Below are 26686 nucleotides of genomic sequence, written 5' to 3'. Positions count from 1 at the left end.
TGTGCCGGCGAAGCTCCTTTGATCTGCAACTCTCAACGATCTGTTCGATCAACCTGTCTTCTACCTCTCGCCTATCAAACCGATCGAACTCGCATCGTTTAGCCTGGATTCTGAGCCTCAAGACGAAATCAGCAAATCTTTCGTCCTGTTTCTGCTCTATTTGAAGAAATAGGTGTCGCTCGTAATTTCTCCTACGCATTGGCTCAAAATGTTCGTCCAGTTTTTGAATCGCCACATCGTAGTAAGGTGGGTCTCGAACCACGTGTGGACCCCTGGTAAATGGTCGAATATTTCTTGGAGGTCTGGTCCAGCCAAATGTAGCAACTGAGAGCGCTTTTCCCACTGGGAAGATATGCCACAAGCATCAATTCCCGTTTCCATTTTTGCCATTCGACCGGCAGCCGTGATCTATCGGCTACAATCTCAAACGGCCGCACTCGCCGTACTGCATCCATCCTGAGAAAGTTTGTTTGACAAGGTTATGCAATTCAATTTATTACCCATAAAAACAATTGCAATTTAGTGGATGGATGGATGCATTTGATTTATCCGACTTATTTTTAACTCATTACGCAATACATCAAGAATTAGTTTATAAATAAAGTACCCATGATCTTCAAACTTCTTTTATTGTTCCAATATTTTTCTATAATTGCACCAACCTTTTTTTTCGGAAAGGGCATTCAATGTCGAAAATAATGTGGAGTTCATAACTGGTTGCAGCATTTTTTTTTAAACTTCGTATTATCAGATCCACATCCGATGTTCTACACCATCACGTTCTTCAAAATCCGTTTCTGAAATTCACACACCTTAGTCGCGGCTATCTATCGTCAACACATTTTTTTTTCGATGCAGGCACACAGTTGCCTTTTTTCCCCCCTTGCTATGCCTCTGGATTCTTCAGTTACCCCGCAACTACACCATCGCTACAACCTTTGTCAACCACCTCAATACTCTAAAGCGATAATATATAAGCAGGCTGCTAATCGAACACATATTTCTTGCACCAATAATCTAGTAGCACCCAGTTGCTTTCTTCTGAACTCACACATACACAAAATACTCCAGCACACAGTTGCTAATCAAATGAGCCATCGTACATAACATTTCCCAGTTCAGCACACCGTTGCTATTACCATTGCACACAGTTGCAAAACAAAATAGCGGCACACAGTTGCCAATGAAATGTACCAACGTATATAACCAGTCCCCTTCCAGTAATCCGATGGTCTCACTAACGCACACAGTTGCAAAACCAGATAGCGGCGCCCAGTTGCCAATCACATGTATCACGTCCTTTTCCTGTGTTAAGCACCCCGTTGTTTTCTCTCTCTATTTCTATCGCACACAGTTGCAACTCACCCATCTGCTTATCCAATGCACATCAGCATCACATAACCTACCATCGCATGTTCTTACTGTACACAGACGGATGGTAGAAGCCACTCGGCTCACCTACTTCTCTCTTCTCCGCACACAAGAACCGAGCCACAACCGCGGTTATGCCGCAAGCCACTGAGCACTCACACATTCCCGAACAAAATTCAGCTCATGTTTCTAGTGTCTGGACGCCATGTTTTTTTTTTCACACTCGATATACCCCACATTTTTTTATTTTGTAATTTTTTTTTCGCACTATTTGACCAGGTCAAAATAACTGTATCCACATTAATAAAACCACCCTTAATATTGGGGCTTTTGTTTCCCACCGGAGCACATTTTTTTAACAATTTCAAACCTTCAATGCATCCATCATCATCCTGTCATCATCACACTTTTCCCATTGCAAAATTTTCACCGTAGTGAAAAAACACAGATCTTTTCTTCTCACTCACCTTTTTCCACACTTTTTCCACAACACTTCCGAACCGAAACCGAGAACTTCCGACTGTCAACCACTTGACAATTTTATTTTTCCTCGTCGACAAAAACTGTGATGTCGGATAATCTGAAGGAAACACGTGTGTCGATCGGTAGTCTACACGGAGAAAAATGGATATGCTTGTTTGCATATCATTTAATAACATTTTATATTTCTCATGATATAAACTCTGCTATGCATAAAATGTACCCATGAAATGCATTTAAGTTATACACTTCTATGAATATCTCGTATTTATTGTGTTTTGTGGATATTGCGACCAAATTGTTACTCTAGGGACTTGGGAAAATATTTAATTCGCCAACCGCCATCGCTAAAGTAATCAAAAATCATTCGCGTTGTAATTTTAACGTATCCGCGAGTTCATCGAATCGAAATTTTAACCGCAGACAGACGTTCTAGCTCGAACAAATTTGTTCAAATTTTCTATATAAATTTTCACTAGCGACACCTAGGCAACCGATTGCTACAGTGCAGCCGCGTGCAGTTGACAGTTTGAGAAACCATGTGCTTCCAGCCGCTTACTTACCACCCAATTCACCACCCACCAAAAAATAAAATCAAAACAAACACTGAAAATATCATTCCTACATTTGCGTCACATTCACAAAGATTTCCCAATGCGAGTGAAGTTCATCCAAAGGCAGTTTTATTCAAGTAAATCTATGTAAAATAAAAGTAATAACGTGCAAAATATTTTACAAGATTCCTGCGCTTATTTGTGCAAAAGATTTTAGACGTTAAATAAAAGTCATTTACTCTGCACAAATTATGTGGAAACATTATTAGCGTGCAACACGTGCGGTCTTTTCCCGCCATCCGGCTGGAAGACGTCCGTGGTGACAGTTGTTGGTCGCAACGCACATGTGAGGCAGCGATTGAATAATATTCATATTATGAACGTCGCTAACGCCATCTGTTCGCTGATTGCCACTTGGCAATTTGTGGCGGCCATGTTTTTTACACAAGCTGCTGAGTCAAACTTGAACGTCTGTCTGCGTTTTAACATTTTGTGCGGGATCTGGAAGCCATTGAAACTCCGACCGCGATCGGAGTGTTCAGTAAGTACATTTTGCATATTTTACTAAAAGGCATTGACATTGAAAATTGTTATCTGTCTGCGATAGATTTTGCCACCAAGCTGCATCCTCGGAAGCTGAATCCTGAGCTGCATCCTGTATTCCGAATATAATTCCAGCTTCTACTCCAACTTCCAAAAGGTACAACGATAGGAGAACCCTCGGGAGAACCTCTTGGATGATGTGTTCCAGATACCAGGCGGCATGCCGGGCCCGCTTATCATAAGTTAATGTTTTAATGCCAAGTGTAGTGTTAGGTTGAGTTTACTTCAAACTATGTAATTCAAATAGCTAAATAAAATGATATATTTCTGTTTTACTCAACCAATCTTGTAATATGCCTCTCTCTTGTTGTGATAATCAGAAGAAAAAACAAACAGAATCAAATATGCATTACAGTATGCATATAATCGATGTATGCATTACAATGCATAAACGCCTAAAAACATTGACTAAATAAACCCAAAAATATTGTGCGTTTAGCACTAAATTGAATTCCGAAAAAACTTCATTGACTTCCGCTGCCTTTCCTATGCGTTAAACATAACGTCGGAAGTAGTGCGCTGTACAGTAAATCTGATTTTCTATACAGCGCACTACTTCCGACGTAATGTTTAACGCAAAGGAAAGGCAGCGGAAGTCAATGAAGTTTTTTTCGGAAACCAATTTAGTGCTAACGCCACAATATGCATTCTAAAGGGTGGGCAGATCGAATATGGTTTTAGTAAATAATTTATGCATTTTAGCATTTTCCAATCTCTCCGTGTACATAAAACTCACTCATCATTCTTTATTCTCTTCGCTTCTGGTACATCGTTCATGTGTGTATGTGATATCCCTGGTGAGATGGTTTCTAATACATATCCCAGTTAACCCTGACACTACAGGTACGAAAAACGGACCACGCCGAAAAACAAACGCTTTGTCCTAAGCGGTGTATGTTGGTAACAAAGCCGCTCCGCAACAAACGCATGTCAGGCGATGAGAACAATAAAACAAGCATCGCTTGCTGTGCGCATGCCGATATTCCGGCTTTTCTGCTGAAATTTTCGATCCACATCATCGAATTCATAAGCATTTGGACGTATTAACACTCTTGCAAACCTCGAAGTCGAGTTTCAGTAGTAAAACAATGCGAAATCATGTTTTGTTATGAACAAACTCGGGAGCGATGTTTGTCATTATCTGCTAACGAAAAAACAAAGCGTTGTTGCCGTGCCTTCTTTGCTTTTTTTTCGCTTTCGGTGCCTTATTCGCTGCTAAGAAATTATATATAATACCCACACTGTTTGCACCATTTCATTGCAGAAATGGAGAATTGATCATCTCACCATACAAAAATCCAGCTCACTACTTTCAATCTAGTATTTCACCGATTGCTTCCTATTGTGCCATTGGATTACCGATCCTATCATGTAACCAAACTTCACATACGTCGCCTTGATGTCTCACTACCAACATACTAAATTGCTCCCAACCTGTGGGACATTGCTCCTCCCATATCTACAACGCATCATCCACTTGACTTACTGACATGACTGTCCATCTCATGCCAGAAATCAAAATCCCAAACGCTATTCAAGTCAAAGTTCAAGTGAAATCGTTCAAGTAAACATCACCCGAATAAAACGATATCATACAATTATGATACAATCAATCATTTTCTTATTATTCGTGGAATCATAAAATGGATCATAAACCAATGATAATGTGAATCATATTAATGATAACAGGAACCATATCCGGAGTTGGAATGATAGACCAAATGGGTTGTTAAGTATCGTTACCATTCAAAAACGGCTATTTTCACGAACAAAAATTTCATCAAATTGTACACATTATGATCACTTTATCATTTATTTTATGATACACTGAATAATAAAAACAAAAACTGAAATATTTCACAGCTCTGCCTTACCGACTTAAAAAATGATACACCCCTGCAGATCCAACTACTGTACAGTTCATGACGTCATCTGTTGTGTTTATTTTGGTAGTGCTGGGAGTTTTTTTTTAACCGGTTGGGAATCGAACTGTTGGCTGCTGCTGGGCTGGTGACTTCGTTTTTAGAAGTGCTTTTCTTGTTGGACCACATCGACAATGTGCTCGCGAGTGTTTAGAAGGCAGTTTTGTGAAAGTTGACCGAAAGTGTATGCAGAAACAACATGAAGGAACGTTCGTCTAAGGACTCAATGCGGGTCACCGCCGGGAACGCCGACAAGGTCGACGCACAAATTTGTTGTTTCATGTAAGGTACGTTTTTCTAATGCTTGGGTAATGACTCGCAAGCATTCAGGAATGCATGTTTCATCCTGCGCTAATATGTGTGGCAGCATCATTGCATCACAAAAAGGCTGCAAAATATGCAAAATATGAATTGCAGCGCGTCATCGAGTGCAGTTTTCCATAATCACTGCCATGCGCTTAGCGTACACTGATTAGGATGCGGATTCTACAACTCCTCTGCATCTTTCTAACCCAAACTTTTTAGCCAAAGACAGTGAATTTAGGCAAACCGAATCATTCAAAACTGTATAGTTATCATTGGATGTATCCTAATCATTTGTTCTATGATACATGAAAAGTATTGAAAAATCATATTTTCACAGTTCACATCATTTGATCATTGGACTATCATTACTTGTATGATTATCATTCATTGAATAGAAAGCTTATAATATACACGATACCACGAATTGTAAAAATCTATTCGGGCAGTGGGAAAAGAAATCAATGCCTGAGTCTAGGCGAATCATATCCGGGAGATATTGAAGAGCATTATATTTACCTCTATTGAATGGTATAGTACAAGTTAAGTGTAATTTTCATGTTGAACCTGGGCGTATATAAGTATTTAACTCGATCTTCTTCTACTTAAATGAAATTTGCCTTAACTGCCATAGGAAATTTCGCATGTAATGCTGGAATCCACTAAATTCTGACAATTTCGAAAAAAAAAGTAGAATAAAAGGGAGCCACCCTACTCACCTACTCACACACTTGAACACGAGCGAGCGGTCTGAATCGTCTGAACGTCTGAAGCAAATGCACGCATTGCCTTTTGCCTACATTCGGGCTTATTGAACACGCGTTGATGAAGAGTTTTTCGTTCTGCGGTCAGGCGGGCACGAATGCCGCAATCACTCATTGAGTTGGCCTATGCCTTTACGTACAATCGTTGCGGCCTTCTGTTGGTTGGAAAGCTCTTTGACCCAGACCTAGAAGTCACGTCTGCCCTGTCTGTATCTTTGAATATGCAACGAAAGATTTATGCAGTGTGCCACACACTGCTGCTCGAATGTGTAATTGAAAATCACCAGCCACCAGCATCCAATGAACGAACGAATTGACTAACGAACACAAGGCATTTACACCACGTTCTTCTCCTTTTCTCTTTCTTTCATTTCCAGACCTTCTGCGTGGTGTCGAAGCGATTTCGCAAGAACTACATCCATCGGTTCACCGGAACGAAAAGTCTGTTCTGCTTCACCCCGTGGAGCCCCACCCGACGTGCCTGCGTGTACCTGGCGACCAACCAGTTCTTCGACTACTTTGTGATGGCCACCATTCTGTTCAACTGTATCTTCCTAGCCATGTCCGAGACGATCGAGGAAGCAGAGTAAGTATATAATTGAAGGGATGCAGGATTTCATTTAACTTGAGGATGTCAGATCATAGATGATTTCATTTGAGAGTAGAACAAACCATGCGTCTCCATGAGCACTTCCGGTCCTGAAGGGTTAGGACTCGCGCTGTTGTAAAAAGTACAACGCTACCAAAAAACCTCGCTCGTCGTATACAGCGAGAGCGCGTCCTGAAAGGTTAAGAATGTGCACAGCAAAAAGTAGTCAACGGTAAAGTAGTTAATGTTATTGAAAAGGAACAAAGGGATAAAGCTGAGAGGATAAATGACCGCTCTACGCAGTAAAGGATTAGATCATTACCTTCAACTATTACACTTGAAGAAACGAACTTTAGTATCGGCTCGAACCCGATTCCGATCACTAGCCTAATTTCAGTAGCCTGACTCTCGTTTAAGACTGATATATGTTATTCTCAATCCTTTATACAGAGTTAGCTGTTTGTTGTCAACGCAGCCTTTCCGCTGCGGCCTCCAGTTTTTTTAGTCGGCGCGTGTTCCTCCTCCTGCGCCAGGCGATGATAATGAAGATGATCATTATCACGAAGATGGTGTCGATAGCGTATCCGGCCACGTTGTGTGTGGAGATATTGTTCGCCACTGTTATTTCAGCTGCGTCGTTTCTAAATGGCCACATGTCAAGTTTTCGAGTTCTTAGAATATCGGCAACAGAATGGGACACACCGACCCAAGCAACCAAAAGTTCGGATTTCACTTGAAGAGAGGACTCAGAAGTTCAAATTTGGTTCAATTCTGGCTTCGTCAAACTTGATTCTTCAAAAACTCTCACATGTATTGGTTATGAACTTGGAAGTACATGTTTGTACATGCTTTTAATTTCTCTTCAAAACGACATTTCAGTCGAAAGAAGGTTCAGAAAGAACGTACTTTGAACTTTAGAGCAGAGTTCTATCAAATTTTAATCGAATTCATGTTGAGTTTTTGCGTGCCTCTAAAGTTCAAATATAGTCAATTAGAAATATATAACACCAACTTGAAATGTTCCATTCCGAACTTGTTTTGAACTTACTGCTTTAAGTTCGTATAAATATTAACCGTACCAAAAGTGAACTTCGCTTGAACTTCGGAGACAGCGCATCTCGGGAGAAATTCTTATTCAATGATTAATCCGTCAACACCCGGGACGATCTACTTTTAACAGAAATGCAAATGTTTTAAAACATTTTACCCAGGAGTTTTTTTATAGTCAAGGGAATAGTTGTGCTAAAAAATACATGATACCTCCCCCCTTTTGCTGGTGTGGCTTTTTTTTTGCATTTTGTTCATAAATTCTACATTAGACCTGTTCACTTTGAAACTTTTTCTCCGATTATCCGTGACACATCAAATTATCAATCCACATGCAAGAACAAGTCTTCAGTCCGAAATTGAGCCAAATTGATAAAGATTTAAAAGTGTATCAAATCGATTTTGTGTTTTTTTCAGCCGTTTTCACAGAAATTTACTCAGAAATTCACAAAATTGCTCCGAAAAGATGCCGGAAATACCGTTGGGATATAGTCAGAACAATACTCTACAACTTTGTCGAAGACACTACGGTGTTTAAATTGCGTATTTCGAAGTTATTCAACAATTTTGGTTAAAAAATCACGAAAAAAACACGATATTTTTAAGATTTTACAAATAAAAGTCATGTAATTTCACATTATTTTTCGTTACTAACTTAATTAGCTATTACTCCTTTGTGTAACGAACATTTCGTCCATACATCGTTTTTGTGTAGGAATTCGTTTTCATTGACTAATTATCAAAAGTATGTCACGTTGATACTAAAAATCGCACAGAGTTACCAGCACGAATTAAAACAAAGTTACCCGAGATTAAGACGGCATGCTATCGTATTCTAATGTCTTTCGATTGAAGTATCAGAAATGGTGCAGATGATAAGGCTCGAGCCTGCGGATCAGAAGGTCCCAGGTTCAAGCTCAAATACATGATAAACTTTTTTTCTTTCTTTGTAGCAGTTAGGATGATGAGTCTGCCATGACTTACACGCAATCTCCCAAAAAATAATGATTAGGCCCATTCCAGGACTTGTTTAGTTTACTTGTTGACAATAAATCGTGTCAACGAGATCAGCTGGGCGAAATATTGAGCATCTGATTGTTAACGATAAATTTAGCTAAAACAATTCAATACGATGGTGGAATTGCTACTGGATGCAACATATTTCAAACAACTGTGATGCTTACTTGTATCTATCTACCCGCAAATCATCACAACTACACGGTGAAGGGAAACTTCATTCGTACTGTGCACTCTACGTTTTCGAAACAAGGCTACACTGAAATAAATTTTGTTGTGGAAACTACCGATTCCATAGTAAAATTACTAACCGTACCTATGATTCTCAACCGACAACATTTTCCAGTTAATTCCACTAAAACACTGTCAACTTAACTAGCAGTGCAGTTAACATTACCAAAAATAATCTTAATTTAACAAATGAGCATTGTATTTTTAACCATACTGTGTTGTAAAATGCGTGTCCTGGAAAAATTAACAATGTTTTGTTGTTGAGACGACTATGCTTTTAGTTGAATTTACTACAATGCATTGTAATTTCCAGCATATTTCAGCTACCTTAACAGATTTTGTTGTCGGTTGAGAATCATAGGTACGGTTAGTAATTTTACTATGGAATCGGTAGTTTTCACAACAAAATTTATTTCAGTGTATGATGCCAAATTGCAATGAGATGCAGTGCGTAGTTTCATTCTGGATCGAGACGCAAAAAAAATCCTATTCCAGGACTCGAACCTTGAACCTTCGAATCGATACTACACTGAAATAAATTTTGTTGTGGAAACTACCGATTCCATAGTAAAATTACTAACCGTACCTATGATTCTCAACCGACAACAAAATCTGTTAAGGTAACTGAAATATGCTTAAAATTACAATACATTGTAGTAAATTCAACTAAAAGCGTAGTCGTCTCAACAATAAAACATTGTTAATTTTTCCTGGACACGCATTTTACAACACAGTGTGATTAAAAATACAATGCTCATTTGTTAAATTAAAATTATTTTCAGTAATGTTAACTGCAGTGCTAGTTAAGTTGACAGTATTTTAGTAGAATTAACTGAAAATTGTTGTCGGTTGAGAATCATAGGTACGGTTAGTAATTTTACTATGGAATCGGTAGTTTCCACAACAAAATTTATTTCAGTGTATACTATACTATACTATTGATAATTAGTCAATGAAAACGAATTCCTACACTAAAATGATGTATGGACGAAATGTTCATAACACATAGGAGCAATAGCTCAATCGTAAAACAATGTAAAATTACATGGCTTTTACATGAAAAATCGTAAAAATATTGTATTTTTTTCGTAATTTTTTAACGAAAATTGTTGAATAACTTTGAAATAGGGGGATTAGGGGCATAATGGACACCCGGGGCGAAATGGATACCCCTGTTTTTGCTGAAACCGTTGACTTTTATGTAAAACTTTTAATACATAAGTGTAAAGGAACAAGTCATTGTTCTATTTTTCAAAAGTACCAATTCTATTGCTCCAAAATAACCAAATATCATTGAAATTGAAATATGTTTTTTATATAATGAAATTCTTATAATTTCGAAGCAGCATCAAATAAGGTATTACGAGTATTGAGGTTTGTCCACCATAAAAACAAGTGAATTGTTACCTTATCTACATATGAAGATTTAGCAATAATGGATGAAGTATTTTATTTTTGATCAGAATTTACTTAAAATAACAATTTCAATGTTGTAGTCGATTCGGGGCGAAATGAACACCGGCAATTACGAATGGATGTACGCGCATTGCATACTGTTAGGCGTTTTAGAAAGTTTGGAAAAAATCAATCCGGTTATTTTAGCCTTAAGTCTATTTAATTAACTTTGATGTTATGTAAACTCGTTTAAGATGGAGTATTATATCTGTGTTATTGATCTCCATAGGCAAATTACTTAACTGGTCGATGTAATCAAAGCTATGGCTGAAAATACGCAGGGGTGTCCATTATCCCCCGATGGGTGTCCATTTCGCCCCGTACCTTTCCTGCCAGCCCTGAAAAGCACACGGTTTACAATTCATTATTTCTTCACAAAAAAAACATTACAGTCCCGATTCGTTCGTTGGCGGCTCGTTAGATGGGCTGTCTCGATGGTTGGATGTTCGCTGGTTGGGGCAAAACCCAACTAAAAAGCACTGTCAATGTCAAAATCGATGTCAAAACGAGTTTGACGTCTGACCGCCGTCGCATCGCAGCTCCTATATACAGAACGTTTGTGCAAGTATGTGAGTGTTTCGTGACGTATTTCTCGTCACTTGCGTGTGTCTAGAGCATTTTTGTCAGTTGTCCGTTGCCCCAACGAACGAACACAATTCGCTAATCGGGGCGCAGTCGTGACCCAACGAGCGAATCCTCACTATATATCTGCTGTCAGTGCTTGAAATTGAGTGAATATGAATGGTACGATAAGTCATCAGCGCCAACCATCACTACGAACGAACACGCACAGGGAGCAAAGAGAAACCGAACCAACCGCGACCACTATAGGGCACTGCATGAAATTCTCTCCTTCTCTTTCACTCTCACAGAAATTTTGTAAACAACAAGGCCAAGAAACGTCAAAATCCCATACAAAATCAAAACAATGCAGTGCCATATTCCTCATCGGTCGGTAGGCTGGTTAAGCATACTGACTGGAAACCATTACCTATTAAATAATTTTCTCGCTTGCTGCGGTGAGGCTGAAGATGCGTAAATATTTCAGTGGATTTTTTTTTTGCTCAAAACTTGTGAAAATAATCAATTTATCCATAAGAGAATGATGGATGCGATCGTTATAATCGATTCAATTCGAGTTTATGTCATTTGCACTGTAATAACAACATAAAAATCAAGTATATTCATTGCCGTATACACCGGCGAAGAGAGAGATTCAGTGAGCCGCACGGCGCTGAATCGTCGTTCCTCACTCTCACTCATATTTTTTATTGCTCCCGCTCCCACTTGCTTCTGAAGCATGTTAGCCAGTGAAAGCATATTGCTATTGCTTTGGGTTAAAAAGCCCCGGTAAAAGAAGAGCAAATTTTGATTCGTCTAAGGTAAAACGCTTCAATTTTCAAGCGCTGTCTGCTGTAAATGATTGAAAGACGTGGGAAACAAGTTAAAGTTGCAAGTCAACTGATAATATGTTAAGTTTTACTCTGTTATACAGGCCTAACGTGCTCATTTGCTTAGGGTGTCCATTATGCCCCTAATCCCCCTACGCAATTTAAACACCGTAGCGTCTTCGGCAAAGTTGTAGAGTATTGTTCTAACTATATTTTAACGGTATTTTCGGTACCTTTTAGGTGCAATTTTCTGGATATTTGAGTACATTTTCGTGAAAATGCTCGAAAAAACACAAAATTGATTTGATACACCTCTAAAACTTTATCAATTTGGCTCATTTTTGGACTGAAGCCTTGTTTTTGCATGTGGATTCATAATTTGATGTGACACGGGTAGGTCAAAAAAGTGAACAGGTCTATTCTACATGTTTTTGCTCTAATTTCATCGTTTTGCCAATCATAAATAGTTTTCACTGATCCTTGACATGCAATGTATTACTACCCTAGTCTGTTGATGTTTTGATCCCAGAGCTATTATAAGGCCTCCAAAGTACTCCGAAGTTTGTGTCATAAATTCAACATTCTAAACCAAATTTGATACACGATGAATCATCACAGAACATAGTATACGGTACTCATAAACCCTCAAAGCATTCCAAAAAATTATGGTACATGAATTGGGTGATCTAATAGGGAATAGGATATATCCCAGAAATTTGTCCACCAAGTACTCCAGTAATTTCTTCAGGAATTTCTCAAGGAATTACTCTACGAATTCCTCCTGGAATTACTACAGGATTTCCTCTAGGAATTGTTCCGGAAAATACTCCAGGAATTCCTACAAGAAATATTCCAGGAATTCCTCCAGGAAATACTCCAAAAACTCCTTCAGGAATTGCTCCAGCAATTTCTCCAGAAATTCCTCCAGGACTTCCCTCAAGAATTATTCCAGGAAATACTCCAGGAATTCCTCAAAAAATTACTCCAGAAAACATATTTAAATTAAAAAAAAACTTCGAAAATTCCTCCAGGAGTTCCTCCAGGAATCCCTCAAGGAAAGCCTTCAGGAATTCCTTTAAGATTTCCCCAGGATATTTTTTGAAAATTCCTTTACAAATTACTACATGAATTCTTCCAGAAAGTACTCTAGGATTTTTTCCAGAAATGTCTTCAAGATATCTTTGAAGAAATTCCTGGAAGAATTCTTGTAGGAATTCTATGAGCAATTCCGGAAAGAAATTTTCAAGGAATTCTTGGAGAAATTCCTAGAGAGATTCTTAGTGAAATTCTTGAAAAAAGTCTAGAAGGTATTCCTGAAGTAATTCATTGAAGGGAATTCTGGAAGGAATTCTAGATTGTTGGAGCAATTCTTGTGGGAAGTCTTGGAGGAATTCCTGGTGAAATTCTTGGATTATTTCCTGAAGGAATTCTTGAAGGCATTTCTGGTATTCTGAAGAATTTCCAGGAATAATTCCTGAAGGTATTTAAAAAAACCCCTGGTATTCCTAGAGTAATTTATCAAGGAACCCCTGCTCAAATTTCTGGGGGGATTCTTGGAGGATTTTTTGACAGAAGAATTGGAGCAGGTCTTGTAGAAATTCTTAATGGAATACCTGTCGGAATTCTTGAAAGAATTTCTGGAGGAATTCCTGAACGGATTCTTGGAAGAATTCTTAGCAGAAGATTTGGACGAATAACTGAAGAAATTCCTGATGGGGTTCTTGGAGGAATCTTGAAGAAGTCTCGGAGCAGTTCCTGGAGAATTACCTGAAGGAATGGAGGAATTCCTGGAGTTGTCCCAAGAGTATTTTCTTGAAGAATTTCTGAAGGTTTTCTGAAGAATTTTGGGGGTTTTCATAAAGGAATTTCAGGAAGATTTTTTGGATGAATTCTTGAAGGAATTTCTTGAAAAAATCCTAGGAAATACTTATTGAGAAAATCCTGAAGGGATTCTTGGCAGAAGTTATAGAGGGACCTCTGGTAAAATTCATGGGGAATTTCCTGTAGGATTTTTTGGAGGAATTCCTGAGGGGTTCTTGAAAGAATTCTATGCAGTTGTCTTGGAGGAATTCCTGGATGATTTCTTGGAGAAATTTCTTGAGCAATTATTGGTGGACTTCCTGGAGGAGTTCTTGGGGGAATTTCTAAGGACATTATAAGAAGAATTCCTGGATGTATTCTTGGAGGACTTGGGATTCCAAGAAGAATTTATTAAGGAACTCCTTAACGAGCACCTGGCGGAATTCCTGGAAGAATTCCTGAAGGAGTTCCTGTAGTAATTATTGGAAGATCTTTTTCCGTAATTTATTAAGAATTTTTGAAGCAATTCTCGAACGAATCCTTAGAGTAATCCCAGGAGTATTTTCTTTAGGAATTACTAAAGGTTTCCTGAAGGATCCTGGAGGTATTCATGAAGGAATTTCTGGAGGAATTCGTGAAAAAAAATTCTTAAAAATCCGTGGGTGAATTCCTGGAAGAAATCTTCTATGAATTTCTGAAGAAGTTCCTAGAGGATTTTCTAAAGTTTTTTTCTGTTGGAATTTTTTGAAAAAAAAATCTTCACGAATTCCTGGAGGAATTTCTGGACAAGTGCCTAAAAGTAATCTCGGATGAATCTCTGGAGTGATTGTTGGAAGAATTTCTGGACGATTTCCTGCGGGATTCTGGAGAAATTCTTTGAGGATTTCCTGGAGAAACTCTTGGAGGATTTCCTGGAGGAATGCATGGAGAATTTCTTAACAGAAGTCTAAGAGGAATGCCTGAAGAAATTCTTAGAGAATTTTTTGGCAGAAGTTTATGAGGAATTCTTGGCGGAATTTTTAGAGTAATATCTGGAGAAATTCTTAAAGAAATACCTGGTAGAAAAGTTCGAAGAAATTCTTCGAGAAATTTCTGGAGCGATTCTTGTACGAATTTCTGGTAGAATTCTCAGAGGAACTCCTGGAAGAATTTTCGAGAAATTTCTCGAAAAATTCCTGGAGAAATTCTTTTAGGAATTATTTGCCGAAATTCTTAGAGGTATGTCTGGAAAGATTCTTTGAGGAATTCTTGGCAAAAGTCTTGGAGGAATTCCTGAAAGATTTTCTGAGGATCTATGCCAATAAAGTAAAGAGATACAAGAGTAGAGCTTGTGCAGCTTGAAAGTCTCGATTTCAGAATCAGGATGACCTAGATCACCAAGTGAATAATGCTAAGCTATCACAATTGCACTCTGAAGCTCTAAAGGTAGCGTAGATTATATTCCACGAGCATTCGCTGCAATAAAATATCCTAAGATTTACAGATATTGCGACCCATACTTCAAAATACATTAGATCTATTTGTATGCTAGTGGACACCCAAATAGCAACACATAGAGATACTACTAATATTATGAAGTGCAACAGATGCAATCGTGAAAGAATGAAGGTACACCGGGCCCCGGTGACCGGGGCAAGTTGAAACGGGTGGGGCAAGATGAAACACGAAGTTTTGAAATGGATTTCAGTACAATTTGGAAATTTATCCTTCACTAAAAGATTATTTGAATCAAAAACTATGTTTCATTTTTCCCCACCAGTTTCAACTTGCTCCGGTATACCTTATGCCTATAGAGTGAATAGAAACAAGAGTAGAGCCTGTAGACCGTGAAGGTCCTAATTCCAGAATAGTTTGGAAAACCTGGCATACCCCATGAATGTACCAAAAGCATTATAGTAGTGCAGTATAGACTACATCCATGATTTTTTTTTTCAATTTAAGCATAATACAGGATGTAGATATCGTAACCCAAGCTTCAAGGTGTTTTGGAGGCCATTTGTATTCCACGGAATGTCCAACTGCCACAGTATTGAGGTACTCGTAACATTGCGAGGTCTAATTGAAATTAACGTGACTAGAACGTGTAAAAGATATTAAGAAAATGAATTCCAAAGTAGTTTGGATGACCTAGATCACCCAATTCATGTACCATAAACTTTTTTGGAGTGCTTTGAGGGTTTATGCACAGACAAACAGACGTAACACTCTTCAGAACGGCTTGGCACAGACATTTAACGATCAATTTGAATTCCCGCGATCCTTCCACCAGTGGCGCTAGTGTTCGATAGCTTTGAAGTTTGCCAGTGTACACGTTGCTGAATAATGCAAATGAAAATTACGAGCGATTTGTGTAGTTAGTGTGCGTGTTTGACAAACGTCAAATAACAATTCATCATGGCCAACAGTGTATCGCGCGGTTTTACCAATAGGTGGCAGTGTGTTCATGAAAAAGACATCGGAAGTAACCATGCATTTCTTAGCACAACTAGTCCTCTTGACTATAAAAAAAATCCCAGGGTAAAATGTTTTAAAACAAAGAAGATATTGCATTTCTCCCAAAAGTGGATCGTCCCGGGTGTTTACGGGTTAAATCATTCGGAAATCGAGCTCATCGGCCACATCTTAAAGTACACTTTGTTTCACTATTATATTTCATCAGTACCTACCTGCAATTAGCGAAAGGAATCCGTAATGTGTAGCTAAAAGACTATTCCCGCCTCGGCTTCCGTAGGGGACAACAATTCCGCAGGAGTTTTTTTTTCCGGCTGTGAATAAACTCTTCCAGCTTTGCTTATTGATGAACACTTTCACTTGTCGCGTCTGCGCGATGCAAATCAACGCAATGAGGGTCATTAAGGTTGAATGATTCATGATTGGCATAATCGTCATCATTGATAATACGAAAGCAATTTTTTCGCTCAAAACATGAATGTTTACATTGAAAAAGTATTCACTGTACTTCATCTGCACCCGCAGTATAGTGAATACCGTCAAACGGGGTTACTTGCAACAGAGCGATTCCAAGCAACAGCATCAAAATTGAGGAAATTTTTTAATTCATGATTTTCTATTGAACTGAAACTTTGCACAGTTTTTCAGTTCCATTTCAATCGCCATTTTTCGATATCAAATTTTTATTTTGAATCACGACTAACTTTTTAAAAGGGTGTATGTGAAAATGGTTCAAAAATATTCAAAAATCTGTACAGCCAAAATGGTTCGTTCGATTGCTATGAATTTTTCAGCAAAGTTAGATAACTAAATGGTATTTCCTAAGAAAATATACACTGTGAAAAAACATCTTTTTTAATATTAAAAAATATCATTTTTGTCACAAAAACTCAAATATCTGAAAACCCTATCTTTTTACCATCGTAATTTTTTTGGGAAAGACGGTCCATTGTATTAGCAATCTACCATAAAAATTTGGTGATGGTAAACTAATAAACAAAAAAGTTATAACATTTCAAACATTTCACTATTTTCACATTTGGTAAATATTTTTTTCTGTGTAAATTATTTCGGTCAGAAATCGCAGTTTGATGCTGATTTTATTGTTCAGCAAAGTTAGATAACTAAATGGTGATTTCTAAGAAAATGTACACTGTGAAAAAAAATATTTTTTTAACATTAAAAAATATCATTTTTGTCACAAAAACTCAAATATCTCAAAACCCTATCTTTTTACCAACGTAATTTTTTAAGGAAACCGGTCCATTGTACTACTGCAGTAATTCTGAAAAGTGACGTAAGCGCCATTCAAAATTTCGATATTTTTTGGTATATTATTTATAATATCTGGGGTGAGAATAACACTGTGGTATTCCTGCTGTATTAGAATGCAAGATCTAATCGTAATCTATCATATTTGGAAAGAAACTTAAAGGATGAGCAAGAGTTTTATGCATAATAACCAAAAAATGGGCCAAAACTATCAATGTCGCTTACGTCACTTTGCAGAATTACGGCAGATTAGCAATCTACCATAAAAATTTGGTGATAATAAACTAATAAACAAAAAAGTTTTGACAATTCAAACATTTCACAATTTTCACATTTAGTAATAATTTTTTTTTTAGTGTAAATTATTTCGGCCGGAAATCGCAGTTTGATGCTGATTTTATTGTTAATGGCCTTGCGTGAGTAGAACAAGCTGTTTTTATTATGTATTATGTATATTATATGTACAGTAATGTTCCGATTTTATCACGCCCTCCGCGCATTCCGATCGTTTATTCATTAATTTGCTGTTACATTTGAGGACAAGTGTTTTCCCTCTTCTTCAAGATGAATGGTGAAAGCGTGTTTTGCAACGTTAAAAATATTGAAATGGGTATAGATGTTGAAGTATATTTCAAAGCATTTTTGAAAAGGGGCGTGATTATATTGTTTAAACAGATGTCGCTGATGGTATGGTGGCATGACTCTCTGCACTTAGCACTTCTGGCAATTTCTCAGATGGCTCGTCTGTCAAAGTCTAGACGGCAGGACGTAAAAATGCGTAAATTTGTATTCAATTTGGGCATAACCAGTTTATCTATGGTGCTTTCGGTGAGATTTCGTAACTCTTTTGAACATTTTTTTTCATCAAACGGTCTACAAGAGAGCGTTGAGTTGAAGACCTTTGAGAAAGCGATTGTTCATGTTGTTCGTTAGATTATAATAAACAAAATCACTTATAAGTTTTAACTGACCAGTTTGGTGTTGTTTACTTGGCTGAAGAAAAAATTTACTATAAAATTTTTAATATCCATAGCGGTAGTATTTTTTTTTGGTCATGGTATGTATACAGACAAACAAACGTAACACTGACGAAATTTGCATTGACCACGCCTTTAACGATCATTTTGAATCTTGGTTGTGGCTTTCATGACCAGAAGAGTGCCCATCGTTTTTCTTTGCGTTTGACGTTTCACACTAGCGCCTTCTGATGACGATATTGCACAACGCAGTGTTTCGTGAAACATTTCCACCAGGTGGTGGTAGTGGGAACTGGGCGATGGATTTTCATGAAAATTATTCTAGGCGTTTCGTCTGTTTGTCTGTGGTATGTACCTCTCATGCATTTGTTGTTGTTGAAGTTACTCGCATTCTTCCGATCATAAAGTCTGTTCTCTAAGAGGTAATTTTTTTGCAGATCAACTAGACGTATACGCGAATATATAAAACTTTTATTATGCAGCTTTCGTCTTAAAAATAAGTTTAATTCCATTTTTCTTATGATCAACAGCTTTTCAACGCTATCAAGGGAACTTTTCAACAGTCACGTACAGTAAAAAGTATGACACTCTCAATATTTTTGATCACAACACTGGATCGCGTCTAAGTTTCAAATAGATACTATAGTAATTATGAATAATTAAACAAAAATATCATGAAAACAACTTGTTTAATTCAGGCGGTAGCCTTTACAATAAAATCAGCATCAACATATAATTCTCGAAATAATTTACACAGAAAAAAAAATTTTTTTTGTTACTAAATGTAAAAATTGTGAAATGTTTGAAATGTTATAACTTTTTTGTTTATCAGTTTACCATCACCAAAATTTTATGGTAGATAGCTGATATAATGGGCCATTTTCCCTAAAAAATTGACGTTGGTAAAAAGATAGGGTTTTGAGATATTTGAGTTTTTGTGACAAAGATCATATTTTTTTAAAGTAAAAAAATAAATTTTTTACAGTGTATATTTTCTTAGGAATCATCATTTAGTTATCTAACTTTGCTGAAAAATTCATAACAATCGAACAATCCGTTTTTGCTGTGCAGCTTTTAGAATATTTTTGAACTATTTTCGCATACACCCTTTTGAAAAGTTAGTCGTGATTCAAAATAAAAATTTGATATCGAAAAATGGCGATTTAGATGAAATTGAAAAACTGTGCAAAGTTTCAGATATTTTTGAAATGGTCGCTCAGGATCGACTGACATGACTCCGTGGAACGCCTCAACAGCGGTGTAACTTGCAACACGATGACATATACTAAATATGAAGCATTTTCTAATAATAATAAAAACTAGTATGCCCTACTATTTCGGTTATAGAGATTATGTGTATCAAGGATCGATGGGCCTTTTCATTTGACGTCTTAAATCAGCTGATTGTTCGGGCGTTTGACAGTTCTTCTATGAAGATAACACGTTCTTGTTAGCAGCTGTTGTTCAAGCTTTGTAAACAAATGCATGCACGGATCTGTCACATGAAAAGGCCTATTTAGTATAAAAATTAGCTTTGTTTCTTTGTTTATGGTTTAGCTACACTGTTAAAACGGATTGCTCATTTTATGCCATAAAAACAAGTATGAAAATCGTGCTTGACCTCTCCCTTATGGTAAGTACGATAAGTCTGGTGACCTTGCTTGCAGTTAGGGTACCTAATAGTAAGCTTAGCTAAACGATAAAAGTTTGATAAACTTATCGACTAAGTAATGCAAAAAATCATTATTATATTCGACAACCACTATGGGGTAACTTGCAACAGTTGAATTTGACGAAACCTTCTATTATTTATCTTCATTTCACGATATACTTGACAGAAATAACCGAAATTGATCATTTATTGATTACGTAACGCTTTCATTTTCAAATGACAATTCATTTTTTACATTTTTTGCACGTGACCTTCAAACATTGTTAAGAAATACCACATTTTGAAGTTTCATTCATGTTTCATCATCATAAAAGTTCAATTTTTGTTTATGAACGCTGTAAAGCAATCACCAATATCAAGTCTGAACCTAGATGGAGTAAATTATTTCAGTTTAATACCCAAATTAGCGAGTTTGAAATTTAAAAAGTAAAATAGATGTGTTTCAATCATGTTAATTTAGCAGAAATTGCCAAACACCACTTCGAACTGAAAACTACTTGAAGATGACTCACTCTACCTTTTCAAGAAATGACAATAATCATTGTTGATATTTTGTAATGAGTGCTAAGTCAAGAGAATCATATATATTTTGTGTTTGAGGGACGTGAGACCTGTTGCTAAACGATATACTCTCGCTTGCAATAACTATCAATCCTTTCATGAAAAATTATATGTCAATTGGTTAGTGTACATCTTTTCATGGTATGTTTCATGCATAACATCAAAATTTTACAATACGACTAAATGCTAGAATGTTAGTGCTATTTAATGATAGCTAACTTAGCTTCATGTCCTATGTTGCAAGTTACCCCACAGATGGGGAAACTTGCAACAAGCATGTATTTCGCACCTCCTGATTAGGTGGCAACGTATTTTGGTAAACCAAGTGCTGCATAGTATTCTACTCGGGGTAATTAGCGTACACGATGCTTGACAGAATGTTTCGAATGTTTAGATTTTCAATGATATTGCTTCAAAGTCGAAAAGTGTTGCAAGTTACCCCATTTGACGGTACATATTCACTGCGGCAATATCAGTTTTGGACGAGAAAATTGCTTTCAAATTTTCAATGATGACGATTATATCAATGACGAATCCTTCAACCTTAAACTGATGTCAATGACCGAACTTGGCATTAATTTATTGCTGTGCACTTTTAGCAATTGCCGACCTAAACAAACTGAAAATGTCATACTGTGCAAGTTCTCAAGAAGTTCCACGTAAACTTCTTGAAATTTGTCGTTAAGTCGGCTTTAAAAAAGTTCACGCAGACAACTTCAAGTTCAGGAAAAGTTCACATGCGAACCTGTTTGAATCTCTTTAATAATTATTAACTTTTGAGGACAAATTACATTTTTTTAGTTTCATCAAAGCTTATTTTTGAGCTGATTAGCATTCCGTACGGCGACACAAGTGTACTTTTTGTGAAGTTATGTTCACACTAAAATCCCAAATTCCTCCTCGGTAATAATTTTTACTGAGTCTGAACTGTAAAAGTAAATTAATACTGAGGAGCCAGTAAACTGCTATGAAAATAACCGATGTCAGTAATTTATTTTACCGATTTCTCAGCGAGAAAAAATATTTTTACAAACTTCAGTAATAACATATACCGATTAAGATTTTTATTGCATTACTCGGTACTTTTAGTGAGCTCCTCAACGAGCTCAGTGATTAAGAGTACCGTACAATCAGTAAAAAAAGTACTGAATACTCTTCAAAACTTTTAACGAGGTCTCAGTTTCTACCTCCCGGATTACACGTGCAACGCCATTTGTATTTCTGAACGACAGTGTATGGAGAGTGCAAACGGTGATAATTCAGGAAAAAAAAACAAAGTTTCATGGGCAAAAAATTTGGTTGGAGGTGAAATTCAGGTATTTTTGTTAGTCTCATTCCTACTCATCCGATTTGTAGAATGTTTTCTCTAAATTTTAGGTCACAAACATCACAGCAGCATTCAATTGTTTTTCCCATCTCCGGAGTTCCTATACACGTTCCGGAAATTAGTGCTTCTGATGATAAATACAGTGCTTCGGAAGATAGCCGAGAAACCACAAAAGCTCATGGAACATGTAAAATCATCATCAAAGCAACAGGTATGCACCACGAACGAGGACTTGATCTTTCTACGCCTTCCCGTCACATACACATGCTCTGGGACTTGTTTCGGAGCACTATAAAGAGGTATTGTTCATATAATTTTCATACCATCATAAATAAATGTTTTGAAAAAAAAATGACAAATCATTCTTTATTTTAATTTTGTTCATTCCCCTGGTAAAAAATAAGAAAAAAATCGAAAAAAAAAACTACTAAAGATCTCCGTATGCAAAAAAAAGAACAAAAAAAATACTGATTACTCGGTATTCCCGTTACAAAGTATTCAGCATTTTATTGACGAACAGCTCAGTAATTTTTGACATTTTGACAAGCATAGCATATAACCGAGTAATCGGTAGTTGATATCAATTACCGAGGTGACTACCGAGAGCTCAGCTGTTGAGAATTCGGTAATTTGATAACCGAGCCCGGTAATAAAATCTTAGTGTGTTCGGTTAATTACTTAAAAAGGGGCTGTATAGAAAATGCTATACGCATTCCTTCGAATAGCTTATAAAGCCCGAACATGTCGTTTTATCCGAACTTTTGGTTGCTTATTTACTGCTTCGCTGCTGTACTATGGTCTCTGGGTGGTCGGTGTGCCCATAATCTGTAGCATATTGTGTGCTGATGTTGGTTCGATGCGGTCTCGACTTTGCGCATCGGCCAACATTCATCAAGAGTTAGCACATTTTCTGCGTAAACGCAGTTATACTGGGATTCGTTTGGTGAACCAATTGTTGCGCATTATGCCTAGGGTTGTTCGATTTATGGTCGGAGCGGAACTCCAGGTTTTGAGCCTTAACTATATCTAACCCAATAACGAAATTCATATACCACAATGGACGCAGTGGTTAAAAGGCTGTTCAGATGAAGAATAAAAAACGAAATTCCTAGAGTAATTTCTGGTAAAATGCTTATGACTATTATGAAGCTATTTTCGCATTTGTTTTTATCTAAAGATCAACAACGTTTACACGTTTTATCAGAAAATTGCCATTGCAGTCAATTGAAATGGGTAATTCTCGCTGAAACCAGGCCTCATTTTATATAAAGTGTGGGATTTATTTTTTTTCCTTACCGGTAGAAAATAGAGTTGATGGACCCCTTGCTTGCCAAGGGGCTGATAAGGTGACAAAAATGACGATTTTTCATCAAATTTCACCTAATTGATAGCGTAATATCTAGGAAATTCATGTTGTAACATGTACAAAACTTCACATTTCTATGAAGAGAAAGTATACACTAGGGTGGGTCAATGTTGTATGGGAAAATTTAAAAGTAATCAGATTCAATCAGATCAAAACTTTTTAGGAGCCATTTGAGGTCCCAAACAATTGTGCAAAATTCAGGCATGTTCGGTTTAGCCTACATTTTGCGCAACGCGATTCAAATTTGTATGGAATTTTACATGGGAAAACATACGTTTCTGTATTTTTCTTGGAAGTTATTTAAAGTTGTCCTATACCATATAAGAGATTGTGTAAAAGTATAGCCCAGGATGTGTCGAAAAAACTTCTTCGAAGACCACGAGGTGATCCGATGTACGTGGAAAAAGTTATACTCTTGGCCATTTCTACCAAAAATTAAGATTTTATTATTGATGTTATTCCTTTGCATGTTAATTGATAAGCAGGTAATATTTTTTGTTACAAGACTCGTATCGCTTTGCGATCCTCGGCAAAGTTTCTCAGGACATCTGAAGCTATGCTTTAACATACTTGGCTACATACTTTCAGAATAACTTGAATATTTTATGAGGAAAATTCTAAAATGTAAGTTTTCCTATATAAAATCCCATAATCATGATACGCAAAGTGTAGGCATAACCGATCGTGCTCAAATTTTGAACACTTGTTCAGGACCCGATGGAACCAAAAAGACCTTGATCTGAAAAATCGTCCTCTATGACCCACGCTAGTATACACCTTCCATTTGTAGTTGAAAATTTTTGGCAGTCATCATGAATTTGGTCGCCATTTTAAACTTTATAATTAAATCGCGGTTTTCGCTGTGTTCGCAACCAAATCCTGAACCCATCATTAGGAAGCTGAGAGTCTAAACTTTTCAAAAAACTCAATTATTTATGTGTGCATTGACGGCAACAATGAGATATCGATGAAAATGTGAGTCCATACAGTCAGGTTTTTTTTTACGCGGGGCATAGGGTTTCGAACTACTTGGGCACCTGAGTCAATTCCCGACACCTTACAGCTAAACAAGTCAAAATATCACTTGTCGCTTGTTTTCTAAACGCGCTTCCGTAGGTAATCATCTCCCGCAACATTTCCGCAGCGGGATCTGCAGTCAATAAGTTACACGTTCACTCTGAAACCGCACAAGTGCTCAAAACATCTGTTATACACAGATGAATGCACTTCGTCAGCTCAAAGATGGACGCCGAAGTGATTTCGTATTCGATTTGCTGGAAGTTCGCCTCTGGTGCCGGGAATTGGCGCTGGACTACGTACAGTAAACTCGTTCAAAATCAACTTTCCGGCAGAAAATATTCACAACAATCACTGTTAAAAACAAGTTCACACAATAAGGTATCTGATACAGATGGAAGAAGTCGACGAAAACGGTCGTTTCGTTGTGAATTTAGGTATTACACAATTTTGTTTACCTTAATCAGGCGACGGAGCGAGCCAAGTCAAGTCAAGTAACGATGTACTTCTCCGACATTCTTTCAAGTTACTTTTAATGAACAAAGTTGAACAACCATGCGTCTCCATCAATGCCAGTTTGAGTAAAAAACAGCGAAAACTTGGACAAAACATGTTTTGTTAATGTTTGACAACAGCAATACATGTAAAACATGCTATCATGCAGTCACTAATTCAGAAGGTATTTTATCTGATCGTGCTTAAAATTTCCCAAGCTAATATGGGTTAGAAATGAAACACAATAACTAGAAAGGACCGATAATCAATATTTCTTAATACAACATCGTCGCAACCGACTTGGTGATTAAACGTTATTTCGAATGCAGACATCCTATTTGCGTTAGTTGTTCTCCTGGTCCATACTCAGCAGCACAATTCCTCACCCCGGATATCGATTATAATGATTAAATACTCAACATTAAACTGGGTGATGAGCTGCAAAAAGCCAATTATTTGTGCATTGGCTATCGATATCATTTGGCTCATTTATTTCAAAAAAGGATGCATTGATGTGTAAAACGCGGTCTCCTCCCATCCATGCGAATACCATAACGAATTCCATGGATAACGTATTAATGGATTTCCCATAATCATTTGGTGGCCTATGAAAATGTTCTCCAATTACGAGCTGAGAATTATCCCGCACAAATTTCGTTCGCCAAAAACGAACAACAATGGCCGGGTCAATACAATGCAATTAAGTGGTTAATCCCTCGAAATTGTTATTACGGCTATCACATTCCGGGGTTTGGTGATTCTTAAGGGTACCCCTTAGCGTTAGAGTAGCTCAGCCCTGCCGAAAATGAAGAAACTTTATTCAATAAAATATCTCATTTTAGTGGCACCAACCTTAGCCTCAACGAGTGAAATCATTTGCGTGGCATAATCCGCACGAATAATCTTTCAATTTGCCCACCGAGAAAAGGGACACAACATTTTTATTGATTCGTTTCGTTTTCTTTTCCTTCTTCTCTCCTCTACGTTTCAGGTATATATTTTTAGCAATTTACACATGCGAGATGATAATCAAAATGATAGCTAAGGGTTTTATACTGAACAAGTATACGTACTTGCGGAATCCGTGGAATTGGCTGGACTTCGTGGTCATCACCAGCGGGTACGCGACCATCGCCCTGGACGTGGGCAATCTGGCCGGGCTGCGGACGTTTCGGGTGCTGCGGGCCCTCAAGACGGTGTCGATCATGCCGGGTGAGTTGAATATAGACCGTTTATGTAACTTTTTTTTCAAGCAGGATTATGATTTCTTCTTGACGCAACATCAAATTACCAATAGGGCAATGCATTGTTTTGGTTTTGTATGGGTTTTTGACGTTTCTTGGCCTTGTTGTTTACAAAATTTCTGTAAGAGTGAAAGAGAAGGAGAGAATTTCATGCAGTGCCCGAGACACACAGTGAACTTGATCGGAACCAAGGTTTTTATATATTCTAAGGTTGTCTAAGATGTCAAAAATGGCTGAGCGGCCATTATTTTTTCACCGTAAGAAATTCTGAAAACATACCGGGGCCAGTGGTCACACGTTCGCTTCATATGCGGATGGTCATGGGTTTGATTCCCAGCCCCGGCACTTGTAATTTTTCGTCAGTTGCTCTTCCCCCGAGAGCGGCTGGCACTGACCCTCTTCTGAGCCCCGTGGCTCAAACGGACCCGGATACCTGGACATTGGCGAACTGCTACTCATAACGGACCCCCAATCGGACTGGAAAGGAACAACGGCCATCCATCATCCTTGTGCTCATCCTTCTACCATGTATAGAGTAGAAAAGTGAAAGCAGCAGAAAGGTAATCAGTTCGATAAAGTAGAATAGAATACACATCTAGGCGCTGCACAAAATGTAAGTGCAGCTGTCAATTGAAATCGCTCACGTAGTGCCCTAGTGGACAATAGAGCTGTAATTAGGTTAAGTGATTAAGAATAAAAAAAAAATCTGAAAACAAATCCCCGCCTCCTCAAATTCCTTTGAAATCGCTTCCTCTGCTTTTCTCCACAAACTAAACG

General features: G+C 37.5%; 1 protein-coding gene across 1 annotated transcript in view; it reads left to right on the top strand.

Moving 5' to 3' along the window:
- Positions 1–26686, top strand: part of LOC109426789 (sodium channel protein 60E) — an 820640-nt gene that overhangs the window by 641406 nt on the left and 152548 nt on the right. The window contains exons 5-6 of the mRNA XM_062853525.1: positions 6375–6583; positions 25657–25877. Of these exons, the coding sequence (XP_062709509.1) occupies positions 6375–6583; positions 25657–25877 (430 nt within the window). The remainder of the gene's footprint in view (positions 1–6374; positions 6584–25656; positions 25878–26686) is intronic.

The sequence above is a fragment of the Aedes albopictus genome, chromosome 2, assembly GCF_035046485.1.
Source record: "Aedes albopictus strain Foshan chromosome 2, AalbF5, whole genome shotgun sequence".
NCBI classification, from domain to species: Eukaryota; Metazoa; Arthropoda; class Insecta; order Diptera; family Culicidae; genus Aedes; species Aedes albopictus.
The sequence above is the reverse complement of the archived record's forward strand: the minus strand, read 5'-3'. Positions and strand labels throughout refer to the sequence as shown.